General features: G+C 46.9%; 1 protein-coding gene across 1 annotated transcript; it reads right to left on the reverse strand.

Moving 5' to 3' along the window:
- Positions 1–315: 315 nt before the first annotated feature.
- Positions 316–18,268, reverse strand: trim8b (tripartite motif containing 8b). Its single transcript, XM_035404808.1, has 6 exons — positions 15,441–18,268; positions 5,527–5,622; positions 4,890–5,123; positions 3,890–3,921; positions 3,688–3,803; positions 316–2,801 (listed from the first exon to the last, which is right to left on the reverse strand). Exons 1-6 carry the CDS (start codon positions 16,011–16,013, stop codon positions 2,185–2,187), a joined length of 1,668 nt encoding a protein of 555 aa, XP_035260699.1. The 5' UTR covers positions 16,014–18,268; the 3' UTR covers positions 316–2,184.
- Between the last annotated feature and the right edge of the window lie 514 nt (positions 18,269–18,782).

An 18,782-nucleotide genomic window follows, 5' to 3' on the forward strand; every position in this document is an offset into this window, starting at 1 on the left:
GTCAAATTCAAAAAGTGATTACATGGAGTCCTGCCTTGGATGGGCCAGCCAGTCGGTCACCCATATAATTACAGTTTTTCCATACACATAATTTACAGTCGTGTTCAAGATTATTTTCCTTTGCTGGTAAACCTTGGTCATTTGTTCTGGAAGCACTTCAGAGTAAACCACTGTTTAAAGAAATGTTTCTGTTGCTTTATTGTTGAGTGTAAAGTCCACCAATCAGAGGGAAAAAAAGGACCTTTGTGATTGTATATACACACACCTCCCTGAAGGCACTGGTTATGACCAGAAGGAAACGATAAATAGTTGCAATGATTATTTTACCATTTATTTGAAACCACAATTTATTTGGAACATTTTTTTCTTATTTTCCCAAATTACATGTCCTTAAATTTTGTTTCACAAAATATTTACAAAAAGATCTTGTATACATTTTTGTCAACCAGCTTTTTTAATACTTGCTTTTTTAAGCACATTGACCATTTTTAACACAAGTTTTAGCAGTCCAAGTCTATTTTTCATATAAAATGAATGAAAAAGCTTCACCCATTGCCAACATCCACCACCCCCCACCCAACCCCACCCTTACATACACCCCCATTTCAACCGCTTGCAGTTTTGAGTGCTCATAAACTCTTTCCCACATGCTTACAGCTACAAACAGGAAGTTGAGAGCTCATGTGCTTGGTGCAGGAAGTGACATCAATCTGCAGGAAGTACAATGAAAGCATCCATCTCAGATGCAGAAGCAGTTTTTATTTTATTATTCTGTCTGTTGTCCATGAGGAGGAGGCCTCTGTGCATTCAATGCAGACTGTTTAAGCCACAATCCAGTCTTTTGTTTATACTCAGAAGCCTTCATGAGAAATCATAAACCTTTGAAGATTTTCAATCCACAGTGTTAGGATTCTCTTCACGGCATTTACTTTGCAAAACAAAAGAAAAAAGAGTGCCCCCCATCTTCTCAATCATAGGAAAATAAAACAAATGGCTTCAGAAAAAGAACCAGCAGCATTTTCTCCAGGGCTACTGGCAGATTCTCTGTCCTGCTGGGTGGGGCCACATTGGTTAACTGGCTGAAGTCTAGAAAGCCCAACTCCCTGACTGCATTGAGCCAGACCACCCACCAACAGGAGGATGCCTGTGGCAAAAAAAAAAAAAAAAAAAAAAAAAACCCTGCAGGGAAGTTTTCAAGCAACAACATCCCTAAACATATCACAGAGAAGATGAAGAACCCGCAACTTTTAAAAGAAAAAATAATAATAATCACTGGATCCAGACTTGTGACGCGCGAGACACTGCGTTGATCCTGAATCTTAAAACCGTCCCAACTTGGGGGAGGAAGAGAAAAAAGCTGCTTCATTTAAACAAAGGCCGACCACCCCCATTCACCATCCCGCGGAAAAGGGGGCAGGGAGGGCGAGGAGGGAAATGAAACAAACCCCCGTTTCCCAAATGAAACAACCTTCTGTGGGTCGACAGAATCTGCAACAGTTCCAAAATCCTCCCTCTCCTACGTTTCATTTTAAAATAATGAAAAGAGCAAGGATTAAAAAATGCCTTCCCTTTCAAAAAACTAAAAATTTGGGGGTGGTGTGTGGAGTGAGTTGTTAAGAAGATTAAAAGTTAAGTGATGGAAGAACTGGGAGGGAAAACAAGAGAGGGATTGACCTCACTCATAAAGACACACACACGCACACGCATACACACACACACAAATATATACACAAACATATACGTCCACACGTTATACTGACAACCCACTGTGAGAGTGTGTGTGTGTGTGTGTGCGTGTGTGTGTGTGTGCGCGTGCGCACGTGTATGCGTTTGTGTGTATGCAGGGCAGGAAACCAACTTCTTTTTCGTGACCTGGCTACAGTATCTGGTGCATCCCAAAATTCATCAGCCAATTTCACCGTTTTACCAGACAACTAGATATTTAGAATAGAACAGGATTTCCAAGTGAAGGGTGTTCACCTGCCAAAGTGGCTGGCAGAGTAGACAAAGCATCCAGCCACAGATAAAATTTACCAGCATTTGGCTAATGTTAATTTCCCGCCCTGTGCATATATGTGTGTGAGAATGCGCCCCTTCTATCAGCATAACTCCAAACGAACTTCGGAAAACATAAGAAATCCGTACGCGTCACGCTTTCCCGGCGATCCACGGAAATCCGGAAGGTTAACTGGTGACGTAGTGCTTGGCGGAAGATTGGCCGTAGAGCCCGTAGAAGTCGGGGTGCCTGTGCGTCTGTGAGTCCATCCAGTCCCGCATGGAGAGGCCCTGGAGGGACTGGGGCATGGAGGGGGCCGAGGGCAGGGGGTGCGAGTACTCCTGCGAGCTGACCGTCCAGGGGAAGGAGCCCGAGCGTGGGTAGGGCGGGTGGGCCCGGTGGTTGGACACGGAGGGCACGCCGGAGCAGTAGCAGTTGTCCACGGTGCACATGAGGATCTTGCGCCCGCCGTACTGCGGAAGCACCGGCTGCTGCGCGGAGCCGCCGTTGGGGTAGTGCGAGGGCGGGGGGAACACGGGCCCCGGGTGGGGGGCCGCCTGCGCGCCCACCATGTGCTGGGCCGAGCCACAGGGGGCCACCGGCTGGGAGGACTGGCCCTCCCCCGGCGCCGCCCCCTGGCCCAGGTACTGCTGCTTGGCCCCGCCCCCGGAGGAGGGCTCCAGGAAGCCGGCGCCGCCGTCCGGGAAGGCGGTCGAGTGCTTGCGCTTCTCCGCCCCCGAGCCGCCCAGGCTGCAGGAATACGCCGGAACGCTCTGGAGGAACTGAGCGGGAGCGCTGAACGGAGCTGGAGACAGACGGACAGAGAGGGAGCCGTCAGACAGACAGACAGACAGAGAGAGCCGTCAGTCAGACAGACAGAGAGAGAGCCGTCAGACAGACAGACAGAGAGAGAGCCGTCAGACAGACAGACGGACAGAGAGGGAGCCGTCAGACAGACGGACAGAGAGAGAGCCGTCAGACAGACGGACAGAGAGGGAGCCGTCAGACAGACAGACAGAGAGAGAGCCGTCAGACAGACAGACAGAGAGAGAGAGAGCCGTCAGACAGACAAACAGACAGAGAGGGAGCCGTCAGACAGACAGACAGAGAGAGAGCCGTCAGACAGACGGACAGAGAGGGAGCCGTCAGACAGACAGACAGAGAGAGAGCCGTCAGACAGACGGACAGAGAGAGAGCCGTCAGACAGACAGACGGACAGAGAGGGAGAGAGCCGTCAGACAGACGGACAGACAGAGAGGGAGCCGTCAGACAGACAGACAGTGTCGAAATCTCTGCGTAGCCAGTGACACCAATCACAGATTGCCATTACTTATTTTGTCTCACTATCATTAAAAAACAAAAAAAACGGTCACTCTAATATGCCCATTTGTCTACCCTTCTCATAGTTTTTCTTTATTTTTTCTAGTAATTACTTCAAATTAGTTCTGATACCATTTGTCTTATATCTTGTTTTGCTTTTACGCTTTGGGAATATTGCTATGTTCCGGTCATGCCAACGAAGCATTACTGAACTGAAGTGAACTGAGAGTGGGAGAGACAGAGAGGCTGAATGAGAGAGAGATAAGCCACGACGCTCTCTCGAAAACAACATCAGCTGGAAACACGCTCCAAGCAGATGTTTCCTTCTTTTCGAGCAATTTGCTAAAATTGTTTGGAATTTTTCGATGTACCTTCCAGCATTTTCCGCAGGTTCTTCTCTCTCTTGGAGATCTCAGACAGGAAGAGTTTGGAGTTGAGGTGACCCACTTTGTGCGGAGGAAGGGTGTTGCCGACGCACGACTGTGACCTGGAACCAACAATCTGGTTAACGTCGGGTGGGGGGAGAACGAGACCAGCAGAACGGACTGTAATACGGACTCATCACTTGCTCACCTGTCCATTAATATCTTCACTGACTTCGTGTTCTGTAAAAAAAAAAAAAAAAAACCCAAAGCATTAAGTATCACGTTTCTGAAATAATCCACGAAACACACACATGCACATATCCCTTAGTCTTGTAGTTAGGACAATAATTGAAATGAATTCATTTAAGAAATTGAAATTTGTACTTCTTAACCATACAAAGGAACAAGGCTGGCTAACAAGGCTGCATTACAGGCAGCGTGAACAGGAGGGTAGCAGAGGGGACTGTAAAAATAGATGATGAAGACGTGAGGGAGATGTTCTGCTTGGTGTGTGTTTGTGTGCGTGTGTCAGGTTTGTGTGTGTTTGTGGTTCTCGGTGCGTGAATGTATACAACGTAAGAGCGTAGGTGTGTGTGCTCGTAAGTTTGGGAGAGCAAGCCTGGAGAAAAAAAAGAGTGTGTGCGTTGTGTGCGCGCGCATGTGTGTACGTATAGCAGGGGGATTCTGGGAGCTCCCTCCCAATAACATTTCCCTCCAGAGGCGGCTGAAATCAGCACCCCTGAAACACGGCAGCAGTGACACAGGGGGCCTGTGGAGGCACCATCCGGGCCTGTTATTCCAGGAGACCACTTAAAAGGCCCTGGCAGGGCGGCGCTGTGGGAAAACGAAATAAAAGCAACGGAGAGCGTTCGCTCGGCCGCACCGAGCTTCCGCGAGCCCGCCGCGCCATAACCCCCCGACGCGGCGCCCGCGCAGCGAAGCTCACAAACAGTTCCCCGCTCCCGCGCGGTTCGTCCGCAAACGCTACTCAAACGCTCGGTCCGTTTCCCTAGCGAACGACAATTACAATCATAACTTCCGATGTATACTTTTCTCCCTGCCAAAAAAAAAAACAGCGCTTGGTGCCCGTTAAGAGAAGCACGGGACGCGCCGGTCGCAGATGACTCATGCTGCCACGGCGACAGAGCAGCCGGGGCAGAGGCAGGCGCGAGCGGTCAGGAGGGCGGGGTCGCGGCGCAGAACGGCACCTTCATGAAGTTGATGTCCTCGGCCTTGTCGAACACCACCTGGACCGAGCTGAGCAGCTTCTTGGCCTCCTGGCGCCGCTCGTTGAGCTGCAGGGCCTGGGCCGAGTTCTCCTGGCAGAACTTGGACCGGGCCTTGTCCAGGACCTCCAGCGTCCGCCCCAGGTCCTCCTCCAGGAGCTGGTGGACCTTCTGGTACTGCATCCGGACCTCCTCCTTCAGCTGCTGCACCTTGTCCTGAGGAAGGGAGGGGAGGGGAGGGGAGGGCGGAGTGATGCTTCTGTGGTGGACCCGGCCATGCGTGCGCACACACACACGCACGCACACACACATACACACACACATACACACGCCCACACCCACACATTGATTACCCTCCTCTCTCTCACGGACACACACGTTCTCAACCGTGTTCCTTAACACGCGCACGGTTCAGCCCATTTACGAATGTTTACACTGTTGGCTTGATTACGCAACACAAATCCACTTGGCACATCAGTGATATTTAGGCAACAACACATTTCTCCGCCATGCTATCATGAATAATCGTATGTCCTTGCGTATGTGTGGGATCTTTGTCAGAGCGAGAAACAGAGAGGAGAGAGAAGGAAAGAAAGAGAGAAGGGGGGAGGGCCTGTACCTCAACGAGACACTTGTCTGACTCCAGCTTGTAGAGCTGCTCCTCGATGTCCTGCACCCGCTCCTCTATCTGGTCCTGCTGCTTCATCAGCATTTTCTGGGAGGAGGAGGAGGAGGAAGAGGAGGATGAGGATGAGACTCCAGAAACGCTACGCGCGACAGACGCTACGCCATCCGACTCGTCTGCCTGCGAGAGAGCGTTTGAGCGAGCGAGACTAGAGAGAGACAAGACTGGAGATCCAAGACAGAGACAGCCTCATTTCTTAGCAAAAGCCTTTCATTATCACAAAACATACTATCAGCTCGAAACACAGACAGGAACACAAACACACAGGCCACACAAACACATACAAACACGACAGAACATACACACAAGGGCTCAAAACACTCATACGATACTGGTACGGTAATAACATTGCATAGGTTAATAATGAGGACGGTGCTTATCCGGACACAGAGAGCACACGATCTACAAAACACACACGCACAGACACGGACGCAGGTCTTTTTTTTCCCCACCAGAAGCACAGAAAACACACATAAGCTCGAGCAGGCTGAAAATGGGAAAAAGATTATCCAATCACAATGCAAGCGAAAAGGTGATTTATTGCAGCTGACAGTGCTTCGGCAGGCCTCAGCATGAATTAGCATTTTTATGTGTGGCACAAGAGGCAGTGACAAAACGCCCCCCTCTCTACGGCGAGCCAACTGTCCCGTCTGATGGAGTGAGCCGTGCGAGTCGGGGTCGGCAAGCGTGCCGCCCCCCCCCCCCCCCCCCCCCCAACACCCCCCCAACCCCCCCACCCCCCCCCCCCCCCCCCCACAAAAAAAAAAGACTTACCAATGCACAAGCAAGATAGCAAACCAGCTGACGGGTCAGGCAGAACAACCCCCAAAAGAAACGCGAGGCGTGACATTTATTCACAAAACATTAACGTCTTAACTGCGCTTTTTTTTAAAAACCAACCGAGAAAAAGACAAGTCTCAGCAGTTTAAAAATTCCTCAAATTCTAAATACTGAGTGTATTAAAATTACGCCAGTTTGTCCCTCTTCTCTGAACATGCATTGTATCAAATTTCCACACTTGGAGACTTTCATTAAGCCTAATGGCACCTTCTCTTATGGCCACAGCTATTCCTTTACGAAACCAACAACTAAAAACGCGACAGAAGGCAAATTTGCAAAGATTTTAGGCCATTGTAAATAACATAATCCGGCAAACAACTAGACTTGGCTCGGCAGTGTGATCCAAAATTTCTTGTCAAAGGGAGATCTGAGGATCTCTGTGACAACCAACCAAGTCTTTTTAATCAAAGAGAAGGGGGGAAAAAAACAGCTGCCAATAATGAGTATGATTCATAATTCAAAATAGCTGCTTTCGCGTTTGATATCGATGCCTCTTATTTTTCAAAGCTTTTGATTTTGTTTTCAGCTGAAACCCCCGGTCTGGCCACCCAGGCCAAAGGGTGTCAAACCCATCCACTCGGTCCTATGACTGCAACACCACTATTAATTAAGCACCTAATGCAATTTCCTCTGAATGAAAAAAATGCTACATGTAAAAGGCAGCCTCAACGGGGAGGGTAAGGTAGGGGGATGGATACCCGCTGTCATGACAACAAAGTGATTTATTTATGGCTCTGCTTATGTGTGTGTGTGTGTGTGTGTGCGCGCGTCAGCACGTGCATATGTGCGAATGTATGCTTTTGTGTGTGTACATCTGGTTCTCTTCCTAATCTACTTCAATTTCAACAGTGGATTCTCCTTTGAGAGTATCTGAATTTCAGTGATGAATAGTCATGTCTCCCTTCACAAGAGTCGAGCCTTCAGCTCGGGGTGTGTGTGTGTGTGTGTGTGTGTGCACGCGCAAGAGAGAGGAGAGAGAGGGTGAGGGAGAGAGGGAGAGCGAGAGAGGACAGAGAGGGTGAGGGAGAGGGAGAGAGAGACAGAGAGAGAAAGGGGGGGGGGGGGTTGCAGGGTTGGCTGCAGGGTGACAGCTCTCACTGGCCATGAGGAGATATTCCTGTAGCCCCTGGCAACTGGGTCGTTTAGAGGGCAGGGATCTGGGGCCAGAAGCCCGGCTATCGGAACCAATGACAAACGTTCCGTGTCGGCCATGTCATTCCTGACACCATGGTGCATTCACAGCCCCATACATATAAAATGACTCACCTTGCCCCCTGCCCTGCTTAATGCCCCAACATGAATGCTAAACAACCTACAAGCTGCGATTTCCAAATAAAGCACTGCTACCATAGCAGCTACGGCTGTCTTCAAAGTCATTTAAAACAGCTGGAGAAAAGAAAAGAAAAAAACACAACGCGCACATACCAGCACCAAGATATCTGCTCTTTGTTTTCCTTCTTCTTTGCTTTATCTCATCCTGTTTTCTCATGTTGGGCTTTTTACCCCATTTTAAGCCGCTTTCTTATGACCCATTCTCTAACCTTCCGTTTCAATCGGTTTGCCCAAACAATACGTTTTGTGTTGCGACCTTGGATTTTTGGAACGGCGCTACAGAGCGTAAATAAAATGCGTATCTGTTCCCCCAAAGCCCCCTGCACTCCATTGATGTAAATACCGCTACAGGACTTCAAAGGCTTTGTTATTCACCATCACGGGGGAGCTCGATGTGCATTTGCACGATCGATACGGTCCCGCGGGAGAGAACCTGCGTGTTCAGGCCTACGGGACTGACGAGGCGCTCCGCGACGCATGCGGGCCGCAGGGTTGCCATGTCCGCGATTTTCACGCAAAATTTGAGTACTTTTTATACTAAGAAAGTGGAAAGTTACATTCTGCAGGTATTGGGATGGCAGGTATGCCATCCCGCCAAGTTACGCCTTGGCGGGGGCATGCCCCATACCTATACAGCACCGAGAGTTTGGCACTTTTCAGGGTTCCCCACAGAAATAACCACAACAGCCACAGACACTCAGTCCTTAAGTCCTTAGGTTCAAGCCCAGCTCGGAACACCTTTCTTTAAAGGAGTACCTTGGTCATCTTCACGCTTTCTCAGTTTTCTCAGTGCTATTTGCACAAGAGGCATTGAAGAAACACAATGAGTAAAGTATTAAATATGTCCGTTCTGTATTTTTGGAGAAATATGCGTTTTAAATTTATCGTCCTATTTTCAACCGGTTGAGAAAGTTCTCAACTTGGTGCCTCACGAACACAGTAACCACTCCCCTTTCCACACCCCGTAAACCCATGGAATAACTCGAGACCCATAGTTTGCGCCACTGGCTTACGGGCAAGACAATGCAAATATTTCACTAACGTTAGGTTCACTTAAATTAGAGTGCCTTTTAAGGACTATTAGATTATTTCTGGTTATATTCATTTAGTTAGCTAGCTAGCTAATGTTAGCTAACTAGGTAGTTTGCTTTCATAAGGCAATGTTATCGATAACGTTAGGTAGCTCATTTGACACTTTGATCTGACACAACGTTTGCATGACATTGTAATATGGTAAGATTACAAAACTCAGGGCCAAGTGACTTGAAAGAGTTGAGGAAATATTGGGTAGCATTGCTTTGGAATACATGTTATTAAATTTCGGTGAGGCAAGATAGCCTATATTGTTTGTAGTACCGTAACTTGGCGTCATTTTGATATCAATACTTTTAATGGCAGGTCTGGATTTTGGCCGTCTGAATGAATGAGTTATTGACGGTGTATGTCTTGTATGTGTGAGTAACTTGGCATTTTTGTACGTTGAAAACATGTTTTTTATGTGATAGCGTTTACTGGGCGAAATGCGCGGCCTCGGAGAGGGCTCTTGAGGGGTAGCAGTTGTACGCGAACGGTTCTGCTACTTGCGGCAATTTCCCCGTCCGTCCCGGTCCGCCACCGGCTTCGGGCTGCGCTTGTGCCAGCTTTTGGGATGGAATTTTTTTTTTTTTACCGTTTCTTGTACACCTGGCAACCCTGGCGGAGCTGTAAAAGCAGCGATCAGGCATGCGATTCGGCAGCACAGACGCAGAAGAACCATTCGAACGGCAGACGGAAAACTGTAGAGAATTCCTTCGACCAAGAAGCGCTTAAGGATAGGCGGACTTCGGGGGACCATCAGGTGGAGCGCCGGTCGCAGTTGTAGGCGCGTGATCACCGGAGCGCGTCCAGCCAGCCGGTTATTTCCGCTGAGCTACGCTTTGGTAGGACGGTCGCTCAAAACAAGGAAAATACATTAAAAATATCTAAAATAATTTACCTTGAGTGCAAGTAATATGAGCAATATTCATTTTATTTCATCTACCAGCCGGTATATGGATGAATGTTCCTTTCCGATGCTTCAATTATCAAAACCAATATCAGTTCGCAAAGAGAAACTAGATTTCACATAAAATGGATGAAAACGGATCATTTCATATTTTGCTTTTGTGTTGAAAACCATGGCTCTAATTTACTTCCGACCTTTAATCTTTTATATAAATCTCCAACCCATCGGAGGTGCGAGATAAGCTCTAGAGCTCAGCTATCGGTGTGGTGCTTAAGAGCTCCATGTCTGCCCGTGACAGTTTCACTTCTAAATGCAGAGCCCAGAGCTGATCTATTTCTGCTACTTTGCTCATCTGTGCGCTCTTGTGACTCAAAACAAGGAAGCCGGGCTCTTTAACAACCTTGAAATGAGACAGCAAGAAGGGGAACAGGAAACATGACACCGTTGAAAACGATCCTTTTTTAACTAAAGCGGCACCCAACCTGATCTGAAACCATTTCAAATATCAGAAATTATTTTTTTTACATTCACCGTTGAGAAATGTGGCCATCGTACATGACGCATAAATATCCTCTGAATTTAGCGAACTCTGACGAGGAGCAGTAAATTATTCTATTGGGATTCCTTAGAGCAATGAACGCATAAGCAGTTCTTACGTCTGAATACAAGAGGAACATAAATATGCACGTCATGAGGGTGGGGTTCCAAGTCACACTGACAGTACATTAACAGGCCGTATTAAAAACTATATACTGATATCATTTCAATGATTTTAACACCCTCACTCAAAGTTTCCGTCACAAAAGCACCACTGTCTTCAAAGCTACACCCACTATGTGAGCCTCTTACACACACCGCACTCCACAGTGCTCTGGAACAACACTCTTAATAATCACATGCCAGGTGCAGGATCAGAATTAGCCTGACTGATTGACTTTGGACTCTCTCAGCTCCACACCCACAGCTCAGCAGACCTTTAACACCCACTTTTACAGAAATGACCCTCAAACTGGCCTGACGGCAGGGAGTACAGGCCATTCAGAAATTACACAAGCGGCCATTTAAGTTCCGGAGAGCCGGAAACCCATTCCAGAGACGATACGGCCTCAGTTAATGAAACAAACAAAGAAAAAAAATGAAATGTGAACTGTGCTCTCCTCCCCCCACCCTTCAAGGTGGTAGGTCCTGGACTTGGGCCCCTCTAGGCATTCTACATTAAATGGTCACCATGACTACAGAACGCAGGTGTGTGACCCTTTACACGAGAGCAGAAAAGGCCCACACACGCTCCTCTCCCACAGGCAACTTCACACACACTACAACAAGAGTGCTTTCTAACATAAGGATGATAATAATAATAATAATAATAATAATAATAAATCACAAGCTGAAAAATCACATCCAACAGTTGTAGAGCAACGGCCTGCTTGCTTACGTTCTTCTGCAACAGAAATAGTGTTTGTGGTAAAAAAAGAAAACACGAGCAATATTCAGGAAAAAAGATCAGCAACACGACTCGTGCGTGCGCACATTTCTGCACGCTGAAGGCAGCCAATCAGGCAGAGGCTGAACACGGGCCGGGGGTGATGTGGCAAAACCAAACCTTGGGCTGGATTCCAAAGCAACACCCCCGTGCACTGACAGAAAGTAGCAACAGAAGATTTTCCTTTTTTTCAGTTGGGACCCACCCAGAAATATGCGGGCCGTGGGTGGGAGGGGTGGGGGGGGGGGGGGGTGGTGCAGACATACCGAGCAGCGGCTCGTCTGAAAATCTCCGTTCCCCAGCGCCAGAACGGAAAGGAACACCCTCGTTCTGAAATGACGCTGCGGTTTTCGCTCGTCTGTCTCAGCGTGACGGCGCTCGCTGACGCTACGTAAACACCGGCTGCCGAAACGCAGTCGGGCCTGACGGGGCGGCCATCTCTGTGTAAACCTCTTACGCAGGGGCCGGAGACTGCGCGATACTGCGCGTCGGTCGCGAGGTCACCGGTCTCAGCTTGGGAAACGTGATCCTTGACACGAGGCTGGTGGACTGTCTTTCCAAGGAACGTGGGCCTACCTTCTCAACAAACGCGCACGCTCCAATGCATGAATGTACATCAACCCATGAGTGTACATGCACACACACACGCACACACACACACACACAAACACACACACACAAGCGCACACACTGATGCACGGAAAGGAGCGTAGACGTACACACGTGACCGTGCGCAGCTGCCCACAAATGCAAATACCTGAACGCAGACACAATGGCACGCATGGCCACAGAGATGCATGTCCTCCCACTCCGCACACGCAGCCCTGAGAGGGGCACTCATTTTCATGCACAGCTCTTTTTTTGTTTTTGGTTGCTAAGAGCCCGTGGGAGGCCCAGGCAGCAGACCAGCTCTGCGGAGAGGACGGTCTATGCCGTGCCATCGAACCCTCCCCCCCCCCCTCGCATTTACATTTATGTATGCCGTAGTGTCGGGTTTGGGTCCAGGGTTTCGAGAAAACTTTATTTAAACTCCAGGGTGAACGGAGTCGCTCTCGACTGGCGTGAAGGAGGATGTCTTGTCATCTGTCTGTGGCAGGGAGCTCTGGACAAAGCAGCGATGCAGCCACCCCCCTCACCCCCCCCCGGCCTAAACCGACCACGTCAAGAGGAGAGACACATCGCCCGAGACACTCCCCCCGCGCAGGCCCGAAGCAGCCGCGGCCAAGCCCCGCCCACCGGCACATCTCCCAGACTCTTATCGTCCAGGGAGAGAACACAGGGGCCCTTGTGGGAAAGCAGCGAAATGATAAAAGCAGAAATTCATAAAAGGTTAAGAACAACAGGCCCGGGCTCGTGTGTATTCTCGCCGCTTTGCCTTCACCATTAACTCCCTTCTTTACCCTGGTCCCTCTGTCACCCACCCCCCCCCCTCAATGCTACAAAAAATACTAGCAAAGGAAATGGTGGGAATGTGTAATTATAATACATGGCATCCTTTGAAGATGTTTCAATACATTTTCCTCATAAGGTGCCATTCTGCATTTGAACGTATGAAAACATACATCACATTTTTGTTCCCTCTCATTAAAAGGGGGAAGCATGGCGTATTAATCAGTCTTCCTCAGCCGAATGGCCTCATTTACATGCCAGTGGCGATAATTCTCTTTTCACGGCGTTAGCAAAATGCTTTTTTCACACACAAAAAGTTTCGGTTCAGTTTTGTGCCTGCTTTTACTGGGGTAACACACACATACACGCACACACACGCACGCACACACATATACACGCGCACGCACGCACACACACACACATATACACGCGCACGCACGCACGCACGCACACACGATAAAGCTTTGAAGTGGGAGGATCTAAGACTGTGACCTAATTGTAGTGACTGTAGGATGCGGGCGGGCAACAGGGCCAGAGGCTGGAACCTAATACCAAGCGGGGGTGGGGTGGGGTGGGGTGGGGGGGGTGTAATATAACATCTATGCAGGCAGGCCTGGATTTATCTCCGGGGGAAAAGGCCGGGTCCAGATTACTGTCATTTCTGCCCCTCGTCTCTTCCGCCACGGCTGCGGCGCTGGTCGAGCCAGTCAGTCTCGGGTCTCGCTCGCCTGTGGCCGCCGGCGCCCCGCGGACGTTCGCCACGGCGGCAGGCGGTGCGCGTCGCGCCCTCCAGCCAGACGCTCCGCGCCGTCACCGAGCGCCAGCCCGCTCTCACCCCCTCACCGATGCCCGGCGAACCGCATTTGAGAAAAAAAAAACCGAACTAAAATATAATAATAATGATACGAAATTCTGAATCAAACAAACAAAAAAAACCCCCAACCTGAACAAAAGTGAAAATGAAAAAAAAAAAAAAAAAACCCTTGCTAAGGGTTAAAAGTAAAAAAGAAAAACCAAAACTGCTGCATCACTTACAGCCCCATCTGGCCCAGATGCCACCATTTCCTGTTTTTTTGGGGGGAGTGAATCTATCGAGAGCTCTACCAAGCCCCAGTCCACGCGGTGGTTAGGTCAACGCTCCCAGGAGACGGAAGCTGAGTCAGGACAGATTAGGGATAGCTACATTAGACAGAACCTTTTTTCATTTGCCTTTCTCCATTTTAAATCTGACATCGCCACACCACTCCTCTGCTACTCCTTTGGTGCATGGGCACAGGCTGGCCCTTATATTTAGGCCACAGACCTGTGTGTAAGCCAGGGTTTCAAACAAGAGCTGCTGGGGGCCTTGCTATGAATTTGCTATGAATTTATACAAATGTCTGAACTGCATCCCCCAAACTACAATCACGCTGGAGATTAGATTCACAAGGAACCAACTGTCAAACATAGGGAAGCCAATCAGAAAGCAGTTATTCGGAGCAGTCAGACAAGAGGCTAAATCTCTACTCAGGACGGTAAAAACTCAACGCGCAAAAAACAGGTAAAGGCAACGCACTTCAAATATAATGTTTCACATGGGTCAAGGAAATATTTTTTCAAAAAGAAACAGAAAACTAACCACAACCCCCCTTTGCACTTGCGTCACACAATACACTGAATCTCTCTCCATTTCTCCAGCCTTCCCTGGGTGCTGCACAAGGACACACCTGTGTCTGGGAGATAAGCAGAGAGAGGCTCCTGCATTGTTCAAGACTCTGCCCATTTGTTTATCCCTCCAATAATAGTGAATAGGAAACGAGCTGGAATGCATCACAATTGAAAATTCATACACCCAAGGGAAACCCACTCCAATTCAATCTTTTACCAATTCAACTTAGCACACTGAATTGACTTGACGACAACAGAAAGCAGGAGAAAGGGAAGTGGTATTGCTTACTAGTGTTTCACAAGTTGCAATACGAATGTGTGTGGGGAGGGAAACAAAAAAAAAATATCATATGATATATATATATATATATATATACACATCGCATGTTCACGCATACCGAGGAAGAAATAGTTAGTTGTCTGGTTTCAGAAGAAATTTGCAGTTATTCAAACCAGGACGATATAAAGACGTTTTTTACTTAGCATACATAATCTCTTAGCCCAACTGGCATCCTGTTTGTAATCCCATCATATACCTGGTCCGGTTCTAGAAAATAGCATCTCTTGTCCGTCAAGTTATATAACTATTCTTTCAAAATCCACCAAACCCCGATTCGCACCGTGTTACCTATCAATTTACGCTCTCTCATAAAATGAATCAATGCTAATGTAAGGCTACAGTTTTCAGGCAAATCGTAGGCCAATCCCTGGCGTCAAATGACTGGACCTAAAATCTACATCATTGTCAGTCTAATGCTGACAGCACCATAAAGGTGAAATTATGCAAAATACAAACTTTCAAACGTGTAATCTGTTCCACAGACTCACTGCGCCAGCCCTGAACATTCATTTAGTAAACATATGGACCGGAAGTCTGTCAAACCACATGCACCTGAACATCCAATGTGACAGCGAATGAAAGGGTAGAACTTGCACCAAGTTTAAAGGGGGTGTCTTCACCAATCCAGCATCTAAAATGTTTCCATGTCAAATGAAAAGTCCTAAGAAAATACGTTAAATTGATCTAGGCTATATTATTTATAATCTATTTTAACTGCGGGTGATGGACATTACAGGAGTCATCGGTCAGAGAAGCACACATAAGAGAGTAGGCAAGGCAATGTGTGTGTACGTTTACAAGGCGTGGAGTTTGCTTTGGAAGAGTTCACTTACTCTGATATCGTTGCGCCGGACCTCCACGTCGCAAACGGCATGGCCGTGGCTGGCAGTGCATCTGGAGAAGCAGCAGTACTGGCAGACGGCCACTTGCTCCGCTTCACAATGATACAGTCTATATTCATCGTGCTGAGGACAGCTCCAGGCCCGTACATCCTCGGCCTCGACTAGCAAGTGACCCGGATTGGCGGAAGGTTGCTGAAGGTGTGTCTGAACGTGGGACTGGCAGCATGGTGCATTGCAGCGGAGACAAACTTTCTGCGCCGGGAGCGGTGGCCCTCGCCGACAGAGGATACATTGTAATATTGCAGGTGGCTTGTCCACATTCAGTGCGTTAAATTTTTCTACGATGTTTGATAATTTATGGTTCTTTTCCAAGCTTGGTTTCTGGTTGTAGGCGTGGTTGCACTCCGGGCAACGCACCATACCCGTATCTTTCGACCAGGCCTCGCTGATACATCCGCGGCAAAAGTTGTGTTTGCAAGGCAGCTGTATCGGTTCAGTGAATACGTGCAAACATATGGGGCAAATGAGCTCCTCCTCGAAGCAATTTTTCCAGTTTTCAGCCATCTCAACTCTTCTGAGAAACTTCCGGCTAATTTTCGCATTAATTGGCTAGCTGACAGGATTTCCTTTAGAGAAAAGAAATTAAGGAAAAAATTACGCCTTTTGACTGTCGTTAGCCTATTTAAAGTTCCAGTTTTACATGAATCGACAGTCGTGACAGGACGGGTTATAGTCCAACTGAAGTAATCTGTCGTGTGTTTATTATTTAGGAATTATCTAGCTAGCTAGCTACCAGTAAAATCCTCGGAAGTCCATTTAGGAAGGCTGATAAGAATTCCTCATGAAGCCACGGGGGCGCTTCTTCCACTCTTGAGGTCGGAGGAATCGAATTCCAGAGCAGAAAACAAAGCCAGCAGACTTCGGTGTGGTGTCTAATATTAATTTATGTGCTTTAATAAACGAGACTTTCACCCTAGCGTACTGTACACTCACGAGAGACGTAGCTCTTGAGCCCGGATCAAACGTTTTTGCAAGGCTACTAAATTTTTCTCCAATGAATCCCCAACTGTGACGAAGTACAATGCAGCGCAGGCATCCAAGCAGCTTTTTAAGCTACATTTGTGCTAGCAAAGGCACAATTACTGATGAAAAGGAGCAGACAAAAATACTCGTTGGTTTTAAAATCCGTACAGATTAAGTCTTTGATGAAAACGACAAACATTCCAAATTTCGAGATCCGATTTCGGAAAAAGGACGTAGCTTGCCAGCTAGTTACCTCCCTTTTCCCGAGCGATAGGTTTCCCAGGATGTCGACACCTCGTTCAGAACCAACAACATCAAAGTAAATCTAAAATCTTTGTCGATGGAACAGCTATGGAATTCAGAATAATCTAGAATTAGCTCATTACGATGCAACAATTACGTTCGGCGCAAACGAATAGGAATTAACCGTAGCTACATGAATGCTGATGACACCAACCCCCACATTTTCCCTGGCTCAGCGCGTAACTATGTATCGATGATCCCTGTCATTCTTATTTACAACAATGCTGTGAAGTAAACCGGCAACATTGTAACATAATGCATAGTTATTTGTAGTCAGTTGATTTTACTTTTAATAGGTGGGCCTATTTTGAAGTTAATCTCTGTAAATGTGAATACGCCTGCGACCGCCTTTTATCTAACAAAAAAACAAAACAAAAACAGGTCTTTTTAAAACGTATAATCGGAAACGTATGACCTTAGAAAACTACCCTTAGCCCTTAAATCATGTATCACGTAGCAGCATCAGTCGGGCTCGATTCCCAGCAATAACTAGCAACAGTACAGCTATGTTTTAAAACAACGTAACCTAGCTATTAAAATATCCGATCACATAAAAAATCGATCTATACACAAGGCCCCTGCCATTTCTTTACTTATTGTTAGGTAAGATGATTTTTATAAAAAGTATTTGATTTCAAAAAATAAACATTTAGAATATATTCATCGTAAGTCGATAGTCTATTACATACTGCATTATCTATTAATTTCTCGACATTTTAATTTCCCCCAGCATAAAAGGAAATGGACCTGGTTAAACGCTGCTTTTAATGACGCTAGCTCGCCAGATAATGTGTAGGCTATAAGTAAATGAACACAGTTCCTGATACTGTGATCAAGAAAACCTATTAACGGCACAGATAAGCTACGTTCTTTTCCTCTGTTCGGCCCCCTTCGGCTCCGGTCTGGCAGCTAGTTCGCACCTCACCTAGCTGCCACAATTACCTATCTGTCTTAATTTAACTACGCGAAATAATTCTCCAGGAGACAGTGATTTACAATTTTTACCACCATTCCTCTATTATGATTAACCTATGATTAACCGACAGTAGAGTTACAAACAATAGCCAGGAAATGAAGTGTCCAATTTTGATGTTTAACTTGTATAAAAAATAATTGGTACCTTTTTTTGCTCTTAAAGGGGACAGCGTCGTTTTGCCCTTGTTATCGGTTGCTGTCATCAGCCATTTTGTTTTCTTTTTAAATGGGGAAAAAGCGCCGTTTATGTTTATTTTTCAACCTCCTTTCGCTTGCTTTCTGTTTATACAAAATAAAAACGAAAATAATCAAAAAAGGTTAACAAATTCTCCTGCGCATATATTTCCGTTGGACACGAGTTCTGTCATAAATCCAGTCGACTCTCTTTATGGTTTAGTCCAGTCCGCATGAGTTATTATTTATGATTTTTTTCTTTCTTTAAAGCAGGCTTTGACGAAGAGAGGAATGCAGGCACTGAACTGCGAGGCTCAATACAGCTCGCATTAACACCTCCCTCCCCGGGTCACGTGATATGTCCTGAATTGATACACTAAACCAGGAGGAGTTGAAGAGGCCGAAGGGGCGGGGTCTAAAATTAAAAGGGCAATGTTTTCTTCTGGCAAAATCTCATGGATTTCTCCGGGAAGGAGCAAGGCATTTAAAATGAATTCATGGTAATTTTCTTTTCCCCCTTTGTTCTTACCAAAACAGAGAATTTCTCCACTGTCCTAGTTACTATTGGGATGGTCATTAGCAAAAATATTTCTTTCAGAAACTGACGTGAATAAAAAATAATTACAATGTGGCAACTAGTTTTTAATGTATGTTTCAGTGTTTCAAAAGATTACCGGTCTCAATGTGTGGGGTTTATGGTAGATTAGTTGAGTAGTTGATAGAAAACTTTCAGAGGGGATTACTATTACCACAGTTTGTAATATTGTCTCAAGTGCTGTTCAAATAATTATTTCCATTAAAGCCGCATAGTAAAAATTAATCAGAGTCATATATACAGAATACATTGCTTTGAACGTG

This window comes from Anguilla anguilla, chromosome 2 (genome assembly GCF_013347855.1).
Source record: "Anguilla anguilla isolate fAngAng1 chromosome 2, fAngAng1.pri, whole genome shotgun sequence".
NCBI lineage: Eukaryota > Metazoa > Chordata > Actinopteri > Anguilliformes > Anguillidae > Anguilla > Anguilla anguilla.